The sequence below is a fragment of the Hippopotamus amphibius genome, chromosome 16 (assembly GCF_030028045.1).
Source record: "Hippopotamus amphibius kiboko isolate mHipAmp2 chromosome 16, mHipAmp2.hap2, whole genome shotgun sequence".
Taxonomy (NCBI): Eukaryota; Metazoa; Chordata; class Mammalia; order Artiodactyla; family Hippopotamidae; genus Hippopotamus; species Hippopotamus amphibius.
The window spans coordinates 62,790,127-62,809,766 of record NC_080201.1 but is presented as its reverse complement, the minus strand read 5'-3'; the positions used below and the strand labels follow the sequence as shown (position 1 = coordinate 62,809,766).

The window sequence follows — 19,640 nt, the reverse complement described above, 5'->3', positions numbered from 1 at the left end:
CTGGGGATCAGAGTTCTGTTTTCATATATGATCTGACCTTCATCTATTTAGGCCAGCATTGCAGCTGGGACAGTCTGGCTCCATAGCCCATGCTCTTCACCGCTGTTTTAAGCAGCTGCTGTCCAGCAGACGTGGCAGTCAACAGTCCCTCTTCAGAGAGGCAGTCCCACTCAGTCCTTTCCCTTATCACCCTGCTCTGTCCCAGTGCTTGGTTCCAATTCAGCAATCCTCACTTACAAGCTGCAATACCTCAGACAAGTTTCTCAACCACTCTGTGCCTCAGCTTCCTCATCTATAAAATGGGGGTGACGGCAGTGTGCATCTCACAGGGTTATCATAAGAATGAAATAATGCAGTCTACGCAAAGTGTTCAGGATAGTGCCTGGCACCAAGAAAGCACTCAGTGTTAGCTACCATCGTGTTATTATTCTCTCACTGTATTTCTGTATCGTCAAACTACCTTGTTCATTATCTTAAAAAACACTTATTTAGGCTATGCCAGGTCTTTGAGACATGATTAGTTGTGGCATGCAGACTTCTTGTTGGGGCATCATGGGGGATCTGGTTCCCTGCCCAGGGATCGAACCCAGGCCCCCGGCATTGTGAGCACGCAGTCTTGCCCACTGGACCACCAGGGAAGTCTCTACCTTGTTCATCTTCGTTTTCTTGTTCACAAGTAAGCTCCCAGACAAAAAAGTTATAGGAAGGCAGAGACCTCATCTTTCCTGTTTATCAGTATCTTAGCACAGGCCTGACATATAAGCTGATAGTCAAAAATAGCCAAATGTATAAATAACTTAACTATATATGCATCATTGGTACCTCAGAGTTTCCAACGACCCCCTCCTCGATTCATTTGCTGGAGCAGCTCACAGATCTGAGAAACACCTTAGTTAATAAGATTACAGGTTTATTATAAAAGGTTGTAACTCAAGAACATCCAGATGGAAGAGACGCACAGGGCAAGGTATAGGGAAAGGGTGATGGCCTTCTCCCCTCATTGTTGCTTTCACTGGCATTTCCTTGATGACAGATGATGTGGAACATCTTTTCACATGCCTATTTGCCATCTCTTTATCTTCTTTGGTGAGGTATCTGTTAGGGTCTCTGGTCCATTTTTTAAATCAGGTTTTCTTATTGTTGACTTTTAAGAGTTCTTTGTGTATTTTGGATAACAATCCTGTGTCAGATGCATCTTTTGCAAAAGTTATCTCACAGAAGTTTTTCATTTTGATGAAGTCCAGCATATCTATTCTTTCTTTCACAGATCATGCCTTTTAGTGCCCAAGGTCATCTAGGTTTTCTCCTATGTTATCTCCCAGGAGTTCTATAGTTTTGCATGTTTACATTTAGGTCAATGGCCCATTTTGAGTTACTTTTTGTAAAGGGTGTAAGCTCTATGTCTGGACTTTTTCTTTTTTGCATGTGGATGCCCTCACAATATCTTTTTAATGAGAAATTTTGAGAAGGAAGACTCAGGACTCAGAGTCATCGAAGTGCCTTGCTGTAGTGAGAAGAGTTGGAGAAATTACCAAAGAGGCAAAATGAAAAAGCCAGGCAGGGGTTAGTGTCCTAGTTTAAATTAACCTAAGCTTACAGGACATTGAGAGTCTATCAAGTTTGTGCACCAAAAAGGGCAAGAAAGAAAGAAGAAATTGTGTGTGTGTTGGGGGGTGGAGGGGGTGGTAGAAATTGAGGAGAGGTAGAGACTTTTAGCCCCAGAATTTTCACCATGCGACTATTACACAATCCATATGACTAAACAAAACTACACATTTTAAAAAATCAATGTATAAATATTGGAAGTTGGTACTGGTAATGTGCTAGTAATTTCTTAAGCAGAAAGGCAGCTGTGCAGATTGTTTTACAAATGCATATTTCATGCATATGTGTTTTAGCTTTTGTAAAAAATTGTGGAATAGAGCATACATAGGAAGGAAGATCTGGAATATAAACATATGGTATAAAAAGTAATACTCAGAAAAAAAAAAATTCTCCAAACACCTGAATAAACACCACCCAAACCAAGAAAAAGACCACCCCTGACGTTCCCCTCCCTACTCCAAACGCCTATCCTAAAACTGCAACACTCGCTTCCTTCTTTTCTTCACACATAATTTTTATTTATGTTTTGCATGCATCTGAAACGTCTTGTAAAAATCTTTTCAAAAGGAAATTTAGTGCAGTGGAAAAGTTTGAAATTCTGTGTCAGAAAGACCAGGTTTTAAAACCCAACCCTGCTCTCTACCAGATGTGTGACCTGAGGCAAGTCATTTCCTCTCCTCCAGGCCTTTCCTCATCTGTATGAGCAGACGCAAATGCCCACACTTCCCAGGACTGTCGTAAGGATTCAAATCACAAACTCCACATTTATTCAACAAGTTTATTGAGACCTCTTGGGACCTATGCCCTGTAAAAAACAGAGATGAATCAGCTTTCACACTCGAGAAGCTCTTGGTTGGAAATAGGTAACTATAAAAACAACACGGTCACTAAGTGCTTTGAATCAGGGAGGGACATAAGAAGGATGTAGTGTTTATAAGTCTGGAATCAAAAACTAACAGCCGAGAGAGGCAGGAGGGTGGTGGAGCCTCCCATGCGGAGATGAGCTTGGGACCATCTAGAAAGGCTCTTGCCACGGACACAGCCACGTGTTCACAGGTCTCTGGAGTTCACTGCAGGCTGGCCCACTGCAGGGATGTGTAGACCACCTTACCATCAGGCTGCGGAGAGCAAAGCAGCAGCGTCTTTCTGACACTGGTGCCAAGGCGGCCAGCAGAAACCAGGTCCTGGAGTGGGATGGCGTCCCCAGGAGCCCAGCACTGAGCGATGTAGTGAGCGTGGAAACGGAGCGGGTCACCTGGGTGAAGGAGAGAGGCAGGTAGCAGTTTCCAGTGGCAGAGGGCTGGAAGACACTGGGACATCTACACGTAGAAGACGGGGATGGTTCCAGCTATCACTACCAATGTTTTAAAAGACACCCTTGGACGTTGTGGGCGGAGCAAGTTGACACACGTGTATAGCGTAATCTTATTTAAAAAAACAAAAGTGAAAACAAATAACTGAATATATAGTTGTCAGTCAAAGCCATGAGGAACTCAAAAGGGTATCATATAAATATCCAATGAGAAGTGACTCAGACTAAAAGAAGTGAGAGAACAATTTACAACAGGATGGCATAATAAAACACATAGAATAAGGGAGTCAACAAAATTTTTCTGAAAAGGGCCGGATAACTAAATATTTTCAGTTTTGCAGGCCATGCTACAAACACTCAACTCTGCCACTCTAGCACAACAGTAGCCACAGACCATAGGTAAACAAATGGATGAGGCTGTATTCCAATAAAACTTTATTTTAAAAAAACCAGTGGGGGGCTTCCCTGGTAGCACAGTGGTTAAGAATCCGCCTGCCAATGCAGGAGCACGGGTTTGATCCCTGGGCCGGGAAGATCCCACATGCCGTGGAGCAACTAAGCCTGCGCACAACTACTGAGCCTGTGCTCTAGAGCCCGTGAGCCACAACTATTGAGGCCATGTGCCACAACTACTGAAGCCCATGAGCCTAGAGTCCATGCTCTGCAATAAGAGAAGCCACTGCAATGAGAAGCCCATGCACCACAATGAAGAGTAGCCCCCACTCACCGTAACTAGAGAAAGCCCGTGTGCAGCAACAAAGACCCAACACAGCCAATAAATAAATAAATACATAAATATTAAAAAAAAAAAGTGGCTCTTTAAAATAAATAAATAAATAAACCAGCCAGTGGGGCAGATTTGACCTGGGACTATAGTTTGCCCCTGGCTTACGTGATCCTGATCAAATAGAGTAGGACCCTGAGTAGGGCACTATACAGAAGACTAAGTAACGTGCAAGGTAAATCTAAAAGAGCAAGACTTGGGACTTTCCTGGTGGTGTGGTGGTTAAGAATCTGCCTGCCAATGCAGGGGACACAGGTTTGAGCCCTGGTCCGGGAAGATCCCATATGCCAAGGAGAAACTAAGTCTGAACGCCACAACTACTGAGCCTGCTCTGCAACCAGAGAAGCCTGCACACCACAATGAGGAGCAGCCCCTGCTCACCACAACTAGAGAAAGCCCATGTGCAGCAAGGAAGACCCAACACAGCCAAAAACAAATAAATTTATTAATTAATAAATAAATATAAGTAAAAGAGCAAGGCTTCCAGCAATTCTACTCCTGGGCATTTATCTGAAAAAAATGAAAACCAATTCAAAAAGATAAACACACCCCTATATGTTGTTTTGTTTTTTAATATTTTATTTATTTGGCTGCACTGGGTCTTAGTTGCAGCATGCAGGATCTAGTTCCCTAACCAGGAATTGAACCCGGGCCCCCTGCATTGAGAACACAGAGTCTTAGGCACTGCACCACCAGGGAAGTCCCTCCTCTATGTTCACTGCAGCACTATTTACAATAGCCAAGATATGGAAGCAACCTAAATGCCCGTCATTACATGAATGGATAAAGAAGATACCGTATGTATATATACAATGGGGGACTTCCACTTTAAAGTTCTTTCCATGTTTTTTCACTAGAGCCACAATTTTTAAGGCTACTTAAATAATACGTATATAACTGCATAACAGTATAAAATACGATTTACTTTTTACTATACATGTTTTCTACGAGCTGTTCTTCTCCCCGCTTTGTTCACTGACTAAAGTGCCCTCCAAAGGAGCATGGGTTCCCAAGTGTTTCCTGTCCTTCTATGGTTTCAGAAGCTGAGAAAATGAGATTAAAAAAAAAAAAAAGGAAAAATGCAGAATGTAGTGGGATTGTGAAGAAAGGAGTAGCAACCAGAGGTCCCAACACAGACTCACCAGGATAGACCAGGAAGTCGCCCCCAAACTTGCCAGCAGCGCTGAGGAAGAAGCCTCGTTCCCACAGGTCTCTGTAGATGCTGTAGCGAAGCTCATGGGCAGGACGGCCGGCGTGGGGCCAGTCTTTGGACTGGACACGCCAATCCAGGGGCCTAGCCTTGATGGGCCGGGGCCTAGCAGTGGCCAGCTGGACCAGCAGAGCGGATCTGGGCAAAGGGGTCACCCCATTTGAAGGCCCTGGCTGGGAAGCAGAGGAGCCTGGTGGGGGTGAATCCAAGAGAGTATGGTGAATCCAAGGGGCGAGGTTTTCCCAGCCCCCAGGGAGAACCAGCCCTGGATTCCCAGCCAAAATTCCCCAAAGATCTCTTCCCTCCTTCCCCTGCTCAGTGGACTCCAACTCCCACCTTCACCTGCTTCCTCATGCTCTCCAGCAGCCTGGCCAGCACCGGCCTCATTCTCTTCTGCAGCTTGGGTCCCATCGGCCTCGTGGCTCCCGCTGGTCCCTGATTCCTGTTCCAGCTTCTGCTTCTTCGCAGCCTGGCCCTCCGCAATCTTCTCCAGGAGCTCCTGACGACGGGTCTCACGGGCCTCAGCTGCCAGAGCACTTTGCTCCTGGAAGCCCTGCTCTTGCTGGCGCTTGAAGGATGCCAATGCCTGAGAAGTACACTTAGCTGTAATCTCAGGACTTGGGCATGCCCTGCTTTAGGAAGCTAGGAATCCTGACTGCCTGGCCCCTCCCAATCTCGGGGCGTGAGCCCGGGTATCTCAGTATCAAACCCTCACCGTATTCCAGAATTCAGGACCCCCAAACCCCTCCCACCACAGGGACCTGTTGTCCAGCCTCTTCTCCCGCAGGTGCCCGGGAGTTCGCGCCCCCAGCCCTCCCCCTCACCAGGCTGTGTTGGCGGGGATCCGGGCGCGGGGCGCTGACCAGGGTCACTGCGCCGATCTCGGCCAGCAGCCGCGCCTCTTCAGGCATCAGCAGCAGCGGGAGGCCCAGGCGCGAGTTCTGGCGGGGCCCGCGGGGCAGGGCGCCCACCGTGCGGCCCCCTACTCCCAGGCGCTCCCGCAGCGCCTGCACCGCCTCGGCCCCCCACACCAGGGAGCGACCGTTCGCCACCTCCACCACCAGCATCCTCCTGCGGGAGGACAGGGGCACAACAGTCACCCACAGAACTGCACGCCTCTTGCCTCCCGATTCGCGCCGCCGGGAGGGCTCCCACCGCCTGGAGGTGGAGGTCGGGGGCGGGGGAGTGGGTCTCGGCGAAGCCCCGCCCCTCAGCCTGGGGGCGGAGCCTCGCTCTGGGCCGCCTTCGCCACCTGCCGAGCTGGAGGGCCAGGTTCCGCCCCCTGGGAGCGCGACTCAGCTCTCGGGCGATCCCGCCAGGCCCCGGGGCTGACCGAGGCGAGGGCCCGCCCCGAGCCGAGTCGCCGGGCCCCGCGGTCAACATTCTGGTCTGCTCCAATACTGCCACGCCTGCCCCCACGCCTCAGAGCAAAGCCTGCCCCAGCGCGGGCCACGACCCCTTCGAAAGATCCATTTTGGTGTCGCCCTTCGGGTGTTCCCGTCAGGTGTCGGGACCTCCAGAGACCAAAGACCCGTCAAGTCCTCGCCCTCTTCGGGTAGCTCCGGACTTGGCCCCTCCCCTTTCCGAACTCCGAGGTTCGGCCTCAGGTCTTTCTCGCCCTGAGTCGGGCTCCCAGAATACGAAGCCCCGCCCCCGGCCGAGCGTGACTGCTTCGCACGTTCGGGAGTCATTTGCTGTGCCCATCCGCAGCCCCGCCCCCTCCCGAACACAAGGGGTTCAGCGTTCGGGCGTCCTCGGCTCCCGTCAATCCTTCAACCTGAGGCTCCGCCCCCTCCGGCCGCCTGCGCTCCCCCAGTTGGAGCTCCCGCCTCGCGATCGAACCCCACAACCGGAAGCCTGGTCCCCTGAGCACCTGCCGTCCGTTCTCCGCTCGGGCGGGCTCACCCCACTCGTGAGCGCTCCCTTCAGAATGTGGCACTGTCGTCTGATAGAACCAGTTAGTCACCTCTTAAACACCAGCTCGGAGTCCCGGCGGAGCCACCCCCTACGTAGCGCGCCACGCGCTGCTTCCTCCACCCCCACCCCATGCCGACCCCCTGCGTCGATTTCGTCACGCCGCCACCTCAGCGGAGCGCGAAGTCTGGGACCCGCCCCACAGGGCCGTAGCCCTGCCTTCCTCCAAAAGCGAAACCCCCCTCGAGCCCGCCCCTCGAAGCGCACCTCCCTCCGCGGTTCCCGGATTTGGAAATGGGAGGCTCGTTACGGCGGCCCCGCCCCCTTGGCACCTCGGCCCCCGGGGCCCCACCTCCTTTAGGCCGGCGCGCTGTTTGCCCCGCCCTCTTGTAAGGCTCCTGAGCCCCACCTGTTTCGTGCTGCCTAAGTCCGTGGCTCCGCCTCCCTCCTAAACATGAGGCTCCGCCTATCCGCAACGCAGGGTCTCTTGTACCCGACTACCTCCGAAGGGAACCGACGCTGTGGCCCCGCCCATATCTGGCCGAAGCTGTTGGCCCCGCCCATATCCGCGCAGAGACCTTCAGTGCTCGACTACCTCCGAAGAAAACCGAAGCTTGTGGCCCCGCCTCCGGACCCCGCCCCAAGGAACCTGAAGCGGAGGCCACGCCTCATTCCGAATGCTGAGCTCCAGGCCCCGCCTCTTTCGCTGGTCCGGCCGCGTCCCTAGGTGCCCGAAGCTTCTGGCCCCTCCCCTGCCCTTCCCACGCCCGAAGCCCGCCCCTTTGCGTGCTCGCCGCTCGGTGGAACCGAGTCCGGGTCCGACCACGGACTCGCGCTGCCTGCGCTCAGCCCAGGCTCCTTCCCTGCGCAGCGCGGAGCCTTCCGGGCGCTGCACACCCGGCCCCGGACCGCGCAGCCCAGCCGGCCCCCAGAAGGAGGCTGAGGGGCGCGGGGACGCGCTGGGAAGGATCGGCGCGGCCGGACCCGCGGCGGCCCGCCGGCCCGGACTGCTCGGCCGCCTCCTGCCCAGGTGGGCCGGGGTGTGTGACGGCGCCCCGGAGACCGGGAGGGGTCTGGACCGTGCGGGGTCGCTGCGCATCGGCGGGCTGATGGGGCGCGGGGGCGGCGCTGGCAGCGCGGCCGGGTCCCGGGTGGCGTGGCCAGGCTCCCGGTGGCGTGGTCGGGCTCCCGGGTGGCGTGGCCGCCTGTGGCTTTGCCCAGAGCGGATCTGGCCCGCGCGTGGTGCGCGCAGTGGAGCCGGGGCTGGGGCTGGGGCTGGGGAGCGGGCTCGCCCTTGGGGTTTCAGGCTCCGAGAGGGGTGGAGGCTGGAGGCCTGGGCTCCTCGGAGGCCCCCTCGGAGGAAGGGCTGGGGGTCTGAGAGCAGCGATATCTCAGAGAGGGAGAGGCTGGGGGATGAGAAGAGAAGGGCCAGATTGCTGGATCCTCGAAGGAGGAGGGCGCCAGGAGACTTGGATTCCTGGGTTCTCAAAGAAGAAAAGAGCTGGGGGCCTAGGTTCTCAAAAGAGGGGTTCTGTGGGTGGCTTCCTCTCTTCTCGAAGAGGGGAGCGCCTGGAGGTCGGGATTCCTGTGTTCTCAGAGGAGGGGAGCCAAGGGCAGGACTCCTTGATCCTCCACAACTGGGGATGGGACGGGGGTGGGGGGATGAGGGGTAGATTCCTGAATTCTCTAAAGGGGAGGGGCTGGGGGCCTGGACTCCTAGGTTCTCACTGCGAACCTCTGCCCCTCCCCCAGAACATGTCGCCCGAAGAATGGACATATCTAGTGGTTCTTCTTATCTCCATCCCCATCGGCTTCCTCTTTAAGAAAGCTGGTGAGTCAGGTTCCCTCCCCAGTGGAAAATAAAGGGGGGGGGGGGTGCCCGGGCGGGGGACCCCTGGAAGGGTCCACGCTTATGCTGTGCCTTCTCCCTGCAGGACCTGGGCTGAAGAGATGGGGGGCAGCAGCTGTAGGCCTGGGGCTCACCTTGTTCACCTGTGGCCCTCACACTTTGCATTCTCTGGTCACCATCCTCGGGACCTGGGCGCTGATTCAGGCCCAGCCCTGGTGAGGAGGCGGTGCGGGGGAGGAGGGGGAGAATTGGAGGGGGTGGAGGAAGCAACCTGTTTACTCTTGGGGTCTTTCTCTGTTTCTGACTCCATCTCTGGAGGGCTCTTGTTAAGCTCTAGATTCTCGTGTCATGTCTGGCCTGTTTTTCTTCTTCTCCTGCCTTTTCCTTGGCCTTGCCCCTGTGTGTTTGTCCTGGTCTTTTACATCCATGTCATGGATTCAGGGGAGAGGAGGACGTTACTCGTCTGCTGGCCCTGCCACCGTTCATACTGATATTCTCTCTCTCTCTCTCTCTTTCTCTCCCTCTTTCTCCCTCCACCTGCCCTCTCTCCCTCTCCCTTCCATCTCCCTTCCTCCCAGAAAAAATGGAGGATTGAAGGGTCTTCACCCTGAAGCCTCTCTTAACCCCCTCCTCATTCTCTTCTCTGTTGCTGCGTGTTTCTGTGTGGCTGTTTCAATCATGCTAATTCCATACCCCCTTCCCCTCATTTTCTGTCTCTGAAGGTGGGGAGGTGGGGGAGGATTTGTAGCTGGAACCTAGGGGAGGTGGAGGCAAGGTCTCCTGCACCCTTGCACCCGGCACAGTTCGCCTCTTGCCTTTGCCCAGCTCCTGCCACGCCCTGGCCCTAGCCTGGACCTTCTCGTATCTGCTCTTCTTCCGGGCGCTCAGCCTGCTGGGCCTGCCCACTCCCACACCCTTCACCAACGCCGTCCAGCTGCTGCTGACACTGAAGGTCAGACTCCCCTCTTGCCCTCCCTGTGTGCCAGTTAAGCACCCCCACTTTACCTTCTCCTCCCAGCCATGGGCGGCAGAGGAAGTGGCGTGGTCTCTCCCACACACCAGGCGGGGGGCGGGGCTTCTCCTCTCAGCTCTTCCCTGGGGTAAGGCAGTATCCAAAGTTATGTCACCATGTGTGCTGTTTGGTGGCTGAGCTAAGGTGCATCTTTGTAGCAAGCCATTTTGCAAAGGAGGAAAGCCAGCTTTGGGGAGATGGCACTTAATTCAGGGCACAAAACCAGCACGCCACGTCTGGCTCTCCATGACCTGCGAAGATGGGTGAACGCAGATTCCCAGGCCCCACCCTTGGGAACAGAAAGTCATGCGCTCCTACTGTGTGCTACATATCAGTGAACAGAACAGCCACGCGAAGTGGTGCATCACGTGTCCTCAACATCCTGTGTTCCCAGAGGGAGTTGAAGGATAGGCAGGAGTTGGTTAGGAGTTGGAGGAAGAGTGTTTCAGGACTTAGGGGCCGGTGTGTGTGGGAGGGAGCAGGCTGAGTGCCATCAGCAGTGGACCAGCCACATGGACCGTTCATCAAGAGCGGAAAAGAGCACGGGCAGCCCAGGCCAAACCATGCAGAGCCTTGTTGGCTAAGGTGAGTGGTTGGGACTTCTTCCCGTGGGGGCCCAAGATCCGTTACAAGAGGCTTTTTGATTTGTTGCCAAAAGAGGTAATGTGACCAGATTTACATGTTGAAAAATCCTTCCTCCAGATGCTGAGAGAATTGAATCAGAAAGGGCAAGATGGGGTGACGCAGGACTCCTTTATCAAAGTCCAACTGCCAAACAGTGGTGGCTTGACGCAGGCCGGTGGGCAGGTCAATCAGAGCCCCACCAGGAAGCCCGGCATTTAGGAGAATTTGAGGCCCTTTTGTTTTATATATCTCAGTGAGGGTGGGATGGGGCGGGGTCCTGGGCCCCAGAGCATGAGAGGAGGGGCAGGTAGTGGAACCAGGAAGCAAAAAGACTTGGGTAGAGCCACCCAGTTGGAGAAGATGGGTCAAGGGTCATGGCCAGCCAAGGTGATCTTATCAATACATGGGAATAAAACCCCGAGCCTCACTCCTGCCTTCCTCCATCTCTGCCTGGGGCTCTCTGCCAACTAAACCCAGGAAGAAGCTGGGAGACAGAGGCCTGTGGATGTCGGGCCCGCCTGGGGTGTGTGCGGAGAAGGGCACAGAGCAGATCTGGAGGAACAGCCCGAACATATTCAGCCCAATGGCGGAGGCAAAGCAAAAGGGACAGACTCCAGAGACTTAAGGGATTCAGTTTGGGGATTGAGGAAGATTCCCAACCTAAGCAATTAATTGAATGGTGGTGGCATTTGCTGCAGGGAGAGACTAGAAGAAGACCCACTTTGGGGTGTAGCTAATACTGTCTTCCACTTTGGATATGTTCAATTCGAGGTGCCCGGATGACATCAAGTATTAATGGCAAGAGGCAGCTTTTTTTTTTTTGACCACACCATATAGCTGTGGTATCTTAGTTCCCCGACCAGGGATCATCGAACCCAGGCCCCAGAAGTGAAAGCGCCGAGTCCTAACTGCTAGACCACCAGGGAATTCCCTAGAGGCAGCTTGGTGAACAGCCTTGGGCTTGGAGGAGAAGTCCCACCAGGTTACACTGTGGGTGGTATCTAAAGCTACGAACTGCAGGAGAACACAGAAAGATGGAACTTAGAGAAAAAAGAAAGAGGGGTCCCGGAGTGAGCCCTGCGAGGGTCACCAGGAAGCCCTTCCACATGACTAGATGCTCAGAGCTGCCCGTGGAAGAGAGCCTCAGCGCCCAGCTGCGTGGGGCTGCAGCAGCTGTTGGCTGCCCAGAGGGGCAGTGAAAGGGAGGCGGGTGTGAGGACGCCCAGGTCTGACCTGTCCTCCCCCACGCCCCTTCCTCCCAGCTGGTGAGTCTGGCCAGTGAAGTGCAGGACCTGCACGTGGCCCAGAGGAAGGAAATGGCCTCAGGCTTCAGCAAGGGGCCCAGCCTGGGGCTGCTGCCGGACGTTCCCTCTCTGATGGAGACGCTCAGCTATAGCTACTGCTACGTGGGGATCATGACAGGTGAGCCTGCCCACCAGCCTCCCAGGCCTGCCTCCGCAGCTCCTCACCCTCTGTCTCCATTCTCTGCCCGGAGTTTGGTGCCTGTTCTGTGTTCCCACCTTCCATGCCAGCACCTGCTGCTCTGAGGGTGAGCGTCTATACCGGGTCCATGTCTGACTGTCCCACTGGTCCCAGGGCCCCTCCAGGGTAGAGACAGACTTCTCAGCCTCAGTGATTCCTTGTAACTTATGGGAGCAAACAGGAGATAAAGGAGAAAGATGGACATCACCCTAACGTTTCTGCTGCCCAGGCACATGTATTCACCCCTTATGATCCCTTTTTCTTTTAATTTATTTTATTATGATCCCATTTTTACTTTCAGAAAATGTTTCATTACTGTTGACCTCTTAGAAGGTTTTCATTTTTATAGCGACTATTGAGCTATGGTTACTGTATTCACCCACTGTCTTTTAACACTTCTACTAATCCCTCTGCCCCCTCCCTAAGCCAAGTCATCATTGTATCTAAAGTGCTGGAACAGTCTCCTCTTTTCTCTCACTGCAGCCCCTCCCTGCTCAGCGGCCAGAGGGGTCTCATGAAAAGGCAAAATGATGATCCAGCACTTCCCTGGTGGGAAAGCCTACACTGGTTTCCTAGCGCTTAGAATAAAACCCAAAGCCCTCCTCAGCCCCCCCAGAGGTCCCGCCTCAGCCACCCTCCGATTTCTTCTCACACCACTGTCTTCCTCTCCAGATGCCCTGCTGTACTTCCCGTTACTCCTTTATACCCAGGTCCCGCCCACCCCCCATCCCTCCAGGTCCGGTCTGTCTCCATCTGTCTTAATATCTCAGTACCCCTCATTCTCTGGCTCTGTGCCTTTCCGTAAGTGTCTGTCCCTCTTTCTTTCTTGCCGAGTCCCTCGTTCTCCCTCCGGTTCCTTGTCCCTTTCTCTCTGGGTTTCATACCCGCACTCCCCTCTCTGCTTCTCTCTCTCTTCTCTCTCTCCCTGGTCCGGCTCAGCTCCCGCATCTCTGGTCCATCTACCGCCGCCCCCAACCCCGCCCCCAGACGAGCTCTGACCAGCTGCCCTCCCTCCCTCCCTCCCGCCACAGGCCCGTTCTTCCGCTACCGCACGTACCTGGACTGGCTGGAGCAGCCCTTTCCCGGGGCCGTGCCCAGCCTGCGGCCCCTGCTGCGCCGCGCCTGGCCGGCCCCGCTCTTCGGCCTGCTCTTCCTGCTCTCCTCCCACCTCTTCCCGCTGGAGGCCGTGCGTGAGGACGCCTTCTACGCCCGCCCGCTGCCCGCCCGCCTCTTCTACATGATCCCGGTCTTCTTCGCCTTCCGCATGCGCTTCTACGTGGCCTGGATTGCGGCCGAGTGCGGCTGCATTGCCGCCGGCTTTGGGGCCTACCCCGTGGCCGCCAAAGCCCGGGCCGGGGGCGGCCCCACCCTCCAATGCCCACCCCCCAGCAGGTCAGGCGGCGGGAGGGAGGTGTCCCAAGACCCGGCAGGCCCCATCACCACGGGCTGGCCCTACCCCTAGCAGGGAGGATAGCGGGGAGCAGGGGGGGCAGGTCTCCCATCTGTTATCAGCAGAGTGTCACCCTTGGCCACCACAGCCCACCTTCCCCTGTCCTAGGGAAACAGTAGTTCTGATACCTACGGATTGTCCCCTGTAGCTAGCGCTTGTCACCCCTTGGGATGGGGAGTTGCTCTCTGTCGCTAGGAAGAGGAAGTTGTTATAGCAACTACGTGCTGTCCCTTTGTTGCTGTGGAAGTGTCACCCCAGTAACCCAGTTGTTCCTGGTTGCTCAGGATGCCATCATGGGGCAGGGAGGGGTAGCCCTCTGTTGCTAGGGAAACCATTCCCTAGCAACAGGACTGTCCCTTCCTGCCAGAAAGCTGCTCTTTGTTGCTATGGAAACAGCATCCCCTACACTGCCCCTTTGTTGCTGGGAGCCAGCATGGCCCTCCCCATGGGATGTCATCACATAACAGCCTGCTGTTGCCCTGTTTCTAAAGAAATGGCATCTTTGACCATGCTGTCCTCCAGCAGAGGGGACACCATTCTTAGCAACCACAGGTCGCTTTCCTACTGTTTGTTGCCCAGGAAGCCCCCTGGTAACTATGGATTAACCTTGTTCCTGGTGAAGCTACCCTCCTAGCTCCTTCATCACTAGGTAAATCACACTGCTAGTAACTACGAATTCCCTTGTTGTTAAGGATATGTTGCTCCTGTGTTGCTAGGAAAATGATGCCCCCAGCAACCAGGAAAGGACTGTCCTTCTGTCCCTAGCAGTCATGGTCAGCCTTCAGGCTGGGGCTGGGAAAGCAGCCCTTTGATGTAAATGATGAACTACTCCTTCTTACTAGGGTTGGGCCATCCCCTAGTAGTCACAAACTGCCATTCCATTGTGGGGGAAGTGGCACCCCCCTGTGCAAATTTCTTGCCACTGCCATAGTAGAGGGCATCCCCCAGAAGACATCAGACAGGAACTGAAGGCTTTTCTAAACCTTCTGGGCCTCACTCTTAACAGATGCCCCCCTTCCATTATCAGAAGCTGCCAATTGCTGGGAGTATGGGCACCAGTGACCCAGGAACCACTGTATGACTGGAGATGACCCTTCAAGAACAATCATGGGGACCAATAGCCAGGAAAGGCCCTTTCAGGAAGCTTTGCTAAACATCCTAGGCCTTATCGCTAAGGAATGCCCTTTCCCTAGCAACAGAGACCATCAAGGTGTCAAAAGGGCCTAGAACATCTCCCTAGCAACCACGGAACACCTCGTTGTTAGCCATGCTGCTTGCCTAACAACCAAAGTGTCCAACAATTTAGAGAGGACTACTTGAAGGCTTCTCTGAATATGCTGAGCTATTGGTTGCTAAGGAACGGCCTTTCCCTAGCCTCTGAGACCAGAGGCAGGTCAGGTTGCTAAGGACTCATAGCTTAGCAACCATATCCCTTCCAGACTATTCCGGGCTATTGCAGGCCCCCCTTACCAAGAGAAGGAGAACCTTATTGCTGAAGAACTGTGCACTTCCCCAAAATGCTCCCTCTGGGCTATCCTCGCCCGTTGCCGTAGCAAATGTGACAGCCAGAGAGCCGTTGCCTGGCCAGGATCCCCTCCTTAGCATCCGGGGCTGGGACAGTAGCCAGCGTCAGGAGGGGGCCTGGCTGAGCTGCATGTCTGTCCCCCACCCTCATCCTCCACCCCCCAGTCCGGAGGAAGCGGCTTCCACGGAGTACGACTTTGAGACCATCCGCAACATCGATTGCTACAGCACTGACTTCTGCGTGCGCGTGCGGGATGGCATGCGGTACTGGAACATGACGGTGCAGTGGTGGCTGGCGCAGTACATCTACAAGAGCGCGCCTGCCCGCTCCTACGTCTTCAGGTGAGCCCGCCTGCCTTGGAGGATGACACGGAACTGCATCTCCCAGCTGTTCCTGGGGCCGCCTGCAGCTTCCCCAGCCGGGCCTCCACCCCTGAGGCTCATGGGAGTTGTAGTTTCTTGAGCCTCGTGCTGGCTCTGATTCGCGCTACTCGGGGTAAATTCGGCCTCCTCTCTGGACCTCCGTTTCTACCTCTGTAACGTCAGCCTCGTTCCACACATGCAGCGTACTGAGTCCTTTGGTCTCAATAGCTATACTTTATGGAATCTTGACCTTACCAGCTGCTAAGAAACCTTAAGGAGTTAGCTGACCTCCATTTCCTCAATTTTTTTTTTTAATTTCAAAAATTCCCGTATATGCTTTTTATCCCACTTTTTTTTTAATTGAAGTATAGTTGATTTGCAATGTTGTATTGGTTTCAGATGTACAGCAAATTGATTCAGGATAGATAGATAGATAGATTTATTCTTTTATTTTTTTGGTCACACCGAGCGGCTTGCGGGATCTTAGTTCCCCCACCAAGATTTGAACCCAGCCCCGGCAGTGAAAGCACAGAGTCCCAACCACTGGACCACCAGTGGTTCCCTATCTGTTCTTTTTCAGATTCTTTTCCCTCATAGGTTACTACAGAATATTGAGTCGAGTTCCCTGTGCTATGCAGTAGGTCCTGGTTGGTTATCTATTTCATAAAATAGTAGTGTATATATGTTAATCCCAAACTCCTAATTTATCCCTCCCTGCAACCCAGTTTCCTCAGCTCTTAAATGGGGTAATGCTTTACCTGTTTCATAGATTGATGTGAGGAATAAGTGAGGTAGAGTGTGAAATGCACTCAGTGTGAGGGCTGATTAGCTTGTATTATCCTTCACTCATCTGATAGTTCTTGAGTGGAGACTTTCTGTAAAGATAAGGTAAACTTATCTTTACAACCTTAGGAAGTAGAAGCTCTAATCATCCCTGTTTTAAAAATGAAGAGACCCAGGCTGGGAGAGGTTAGGCCGAGCACTCAGCCTTCGCCAAGCCACCAGGTGAAGTCAGATACACCATCACACTCTCATAATGAAGCAGTTCATCCTGGCACCTCTGGAGCTAGACTTACCTGGGTGTGTGATTGGATTTAGATTTAAAGATCCCCTCTGACCGTGTGTGGGGAATGGTCTGTGGTGGGAGAGGGGAGCAGGAGATAACTGGGGACTGGCCCGGTGGGCGTGGATGGTGTCCTAGAGTAGGGACCTAGAAGTGGATGCATTTGAGAGGTGGAGTCAGGGCTTGGCCCCACCTGGATGTGGGGCCTGAGAAAGAGAGAAAATGGAGCGTGACGCCCAGGTGATGGGTGTGCGTGATGTAGGGCACAGAAGGGCCATTTCCTGAGGAGGGAGACTGGGCAGGAGGAAGTTTCAGGAGTGGGTAGATGAGGAAACTAGACGTGGGTTTAGTCTCACTGACTTTGAGGTGACTGTTAGCTTTGAGGTGAGGTTATTTGATAGGCAGTTGCGTGATTCTGGTGCGTAAGGGAAGGGTTGGTGTGAGCAGTGGACACGTGAGCATCTGCAGTTGTGGGTGATACTTAAAGCTCTGGGGCTGAGCGTCGGGTCAAAGCACAGAGCGCGCCAACATTTAGACTAGGGATTCTCAATGCGGACTTGTGCTGCACCCCCAGGGGGCATTTGGCAATGTCTGGAGATGTTTTTGTCATAATGAGGAGGTGCTTCTGGCATCTAGTGGGTGGAGGCCAGAGCTGCTCCTAAACGTCATACCCTGCACAGGACAGCCCCCGACCCACCCACCCTGAAGAATGATCCGGCCCCAGGGGTCTGTAGTGCCAAGACTGAGTAACCCTGGTGTAGACTAGGGACCAGGAGGAGGAGCTGGCACAGACGCAGCCAGTGAGATAGGAGGACAGGCAGCAAAGTGTCCACCCCCAGAAGGAAGCCGAGAGAACCAAGTGTTTCCAGGAGGAGCGAGGGAGGGGTTGTGTGTCTGCCGGTGCCAGGAGCTACGGTGCAGTGCGCTGAGGGCAAGGGCGACCCCTGGGTGGGGCGTGATGGGAGGGCCAGAGTGGAGGGCGGCAGTGAAAGCTGGACTGGAGTGGGTTCAAGAGAGGATGGAGTGGGGAGCCCAGGTGATTCTTGGGACAGTGTTCACTGCAGGCGGGGAGGGAGGCATCGAAACTGGGAGAGGAGAGTAGGTGCGGGAAGGGTCAGGCGTTAGAGGTGCCGGGCTTGTACTGGTGTGTGTCCTACTGTCGATTTCTTTCAATTCTGCCGACCCAGATCATCCTCTCTCCAGAGGCAGAGAAGAAAGAAAACAGTTTTGTGGACTTCCATGGCGGTCCAGCGGTTAAGACACCGTGCTCCCACTGCCCAGGGCGCGGGTTCGATCTCTGGCCTGGGAACTCAGATCCTACATGCCTCATGGCATGGCCAAAAACTACAAAAAAAACCCAAAACAGTTTTGTTATTCAACCAGATTTCAAGGCGCAGCGCAAGTAACCCACTGCTGAGATCACCAAGATGGAAAGAAAGCTCATCCCCCTTTTTTTTTTTAACAATTCATCCATTTCATTTTTATTTTTTTTTAACTAGGGTATAACTGATTTACAATATTGTGTTCGTTTCAGGTGTACAGCAAAGTGGATCTGTTATACGTATAGGTATATCCACTCTTCTTTTTAGCTTTTTTTCCCATATAGATCATTACAGAGTATTGAGTAGAATCCCCCATGCAATACAGTAGGTCCTTAATAGTTGTGTAGAAATCTCACCCTCCTTGTATCCTTCACCACCGCTTAGAGCCCTTTATGTAGCATGTTCTCAAGAGACACCGTAACTGGTCCTCGCATCAGAGGACCCCACAGCACTGTGCGTGCTTTCACGTTCATGCCGAGTTCGCCTGGTAGTTGGGGTGGCCACCTGTGCTAGTTAAGTGTCTTTATCTGAAGGAAGAATAAAACTCCTGTGTCTATCACGGTTGGTGTTTACAGCTCAGAGCTGACCCCTAGGATCAACCCTTATAGCCGCAGGGAGACAAGGCTCTACCTCCCTCCACATCTACGCTTCAAAGAGATGGCTCCCAGGCACTTGAGAAAAACGTTCCTGGACTGTAACGCTTTCTAGAGGCCTGTTTCACCTTTTCAAAGATTTCCATCTGTATCCAAAGGATAAAAGAAAGATGCTCAGACAGTAGGTTTTTCAAGGAAATGGCCTAAGAAAAGAGAAGATGGAAAAGATCTCCCCTGTTACTAACAGGGAAAATTCAACCTTTTTATGAATTCTTTTTTATGAACTCTTACACCTCCGCCCCCAGAGGGTGGTCAGTGTTATTCTGTCATTAGGTTATTGCTGTACTTGAAGCACCCTGGTGTGCCAGAGGGAAGGCTTGATGCCTGTGGGCAGGAACTCAGGCCACAGTCCTGGGCAACGCCTGCTGTGACTTGTGGGTTCTCTATGAAGTGGGGATCGGAGCCTGAACTTGTGGGTCTTCAAGGGATAGCTTTTGAGTCCATAAGGAGAAGGGATCATGGCTGGAGGTTTCTGAGTCTTCACACGCCAGGAGTTATATTCCTGGAGCTGCAGAGAGCAAGTGGCTGCAGACCTGGTTCCTGGGCCCTGAGGGAGAAGAGTGTTGGGAGGGGGCGTCTGAGGAGAGAGTAGAGACCCCTGGGTCTGAGGGAGGAGGGGCTGGGGGCCTGGACCCCTGGGTCTGAGGGAGGAGGGGCTGGAGCCTGGACCCCTGGGTCTGAGGGAGGAGGGGCCGGGGGCCTGGACCCCTGGGTCTGAGGGAGGAGGGGCCGGGGGCCTGGACCCCTGGGTCTGAGGGGGGAGGGGCCGGGGGCCTGGACCCCTGGGTCTGAGGGGGGAGGGGCTGGGGGCCTGGACTCCTGGCTCTCAAGGAAGAGGGTGGAGAGCCTAGACTCCGGGTCCTGATTCCTAGCGCCTCCCCCAGGAGCGCCTGGACCATGTTACTGAGCGCCTACTGGCACGGCCTGCACCCTGGCTACTACCTGAGCTTCCTGACCATCCCGCTGTGCCTGGCAGCTGAGGGCCGGTTGGAGTCGGCGCTTCGGGGGCGGCTCAGTCCCAGGGGCCAGAAGACCTGGGACTGGGTGCACTGGTTCCTGAAGATGCGGGCCTACGACTACATGTGCATGGGCTTCGTGCTGCTTTCGCTGGGCGACACCCTCCGGTACTGGGCCTCCGTCTACTTCTGCATCCACATCCTGGCCCTGGCGGCCCTGGGGCTGGGCCTGGCTCTAGGTGGGGGCAGCCCCAGCCGGCGGAAGACGGCGTCCCCCACCAGCGGCCTTGCCTCGGGAAAGCTGCGGGAGGAGTAGGCTGTCACGGCACTCCCTCTGCCACTCGGTCCAGCTACCACGTTCTTGCCTGGGAATTCAGTGAACCAGAGAGAGTCCTGAATTTGGCAAGGGGCCTGGAGAGGACTCCCGCTTCCCCAGCTCAGCACCCTGCCTGTGACAAAGCCTCCGCCCTGAAGGCCCCAGGTGATCCGTTTTCCCTCCTGTAAAAATCAAGATATC

The 19,640-nt window shown here is 54.3% G+C and overlaps 2 protein-coding genes across 12 annotated transcripts; one reads left to right on the top strand and one right to left on the bottom strand.

The window, feature by feature from the left end:
- Nucleotides 1-2,369: 2,369 nt before the first annotated feature.
- TSEN34 (tRNA splicing endonuclease subunit 34) lies at nt 2,370-7,135 on the bottom strand. 8 transcript variants are annotated; one of them, XM_057713609.1, is made up of 5 exons: nt 7,093-7,135; nt 5,736-5,982; nt 5,248-5,497; nt 4,844-5,101; nt 2,370-2,860 (listed from the first exon to the last, which is right to left on the bottom strand). In XM_057713609.1, exons 2-5 carry the CDS (start codon nt 5,976-5,978, stop codon nt 2,673-2,675), a joined length of 939 nt encoding a protein of 312 aa, XP_057569592.1. In that variant the 5' UTR covers nt 5,979-5,982; nt 7,093-7,135; the 3' UTR covers nt 2,370-2,672. The 8 variants fall into 8 exon arrangements, with proteins under 8 accessions (XP_057569592.1, XP_057569589.1, XP_057569591.1 ...); XM_057713606.1 differs by lacking the exon at nt 7,093-7,135 and adding an exon at nt 6,878-7,061; XM_057713608.1 differs by lacking the exon at nt 7,093-7,135 and adding an exon at nt 6,817-7,040.
- Nucleotides 7,136-7,527: 392 nt separating this feature from the next.
- MBOAT7 (membrane bound O-acyltransferase domain containing 7) lies at nt 7,528-19,439 on the top strand. 4 transcript variants are annotated; one of them, XM_057711038.1, is made up of 8 exons: nt 7,528-7,855; nt 8,578-8,656; nt 8,760-8,889; nt 9,500-9,626; nt 11,573-11,732; nt 12,824-13,184; nt 14,932-15,108; nt 19,052-19,439. In XM_057711038.1, exons 2-8 carry the CDS (start codon nt 8,581-8,583, stop codon nt 19,437-19,439), a joined length of 1,419 nt encoding a protein of 472 aa, XP_057567021.1. In that variant the 5' UTR covers nt 7,528-7,855; nt 8,578-8,580. The 4 variants fall into 4 exon arrangements, with proteins under 4 accessions (XP_057567021.1, XP_057567023.1, XP_057567024.1 ...); XM_057711040.1 differs by having other exon boundaries at nt 7,528-7,865; XM_057711041.1 differs by lacking the exon at nt 19,052-19,439 and adding an exon at nt 17,380-18,245.
- The last annotated feature ends 201 nt before the right edge of the window (nt 19,440-19,640 follow it).

Bases quoted from the DNA above. Each gene is read 5' to 3' on its own strand.
- MBOAT7 (XM_057711038.1), top strand. From the start codon at position 8,581: ATGTCGCCCGAAGAATGGACATATCTAGTGGTTCTTCTTATCTCCATC. The intron at 11,733-12,823 runs GTGAGCCTGCCC...CTCCCGCCACAG, and splicing joins CTACGTGGGGATCATGACAG to GCCCGTTCTTCCGCTACCGC. The intron at 15,109-19,051 runs GTGAGCCCGCCT...CGCCTCCCCCAG, and splicing joins GCCCGCTCCTACGTCTTCAG to GAGCGCCTGGACCATGTTAC.
- TSEN34 (XM_057713603.1), bottom strand. From the start codon at position 6,294: ATGTTGACCGCGGGGCCCGGCGACTCGGCTCGGGGCGGGCCCTCGCCT. The intron at 5,102-5,247 runs GTGGGAGTTGGA...CACCCCCACCAG, and splicing joins GCATGAGGAAGCAGGTGAAG to GCTCCTCTGCTTCCCAGCCA. The intron at 2,861-4,843 runs GTGAGTCTGTGT...TCCTTCACCCAG, and splicing joins CGACTTCCTGGTCTATCCTG to GTGACCCGCTCCGTTTCCAC.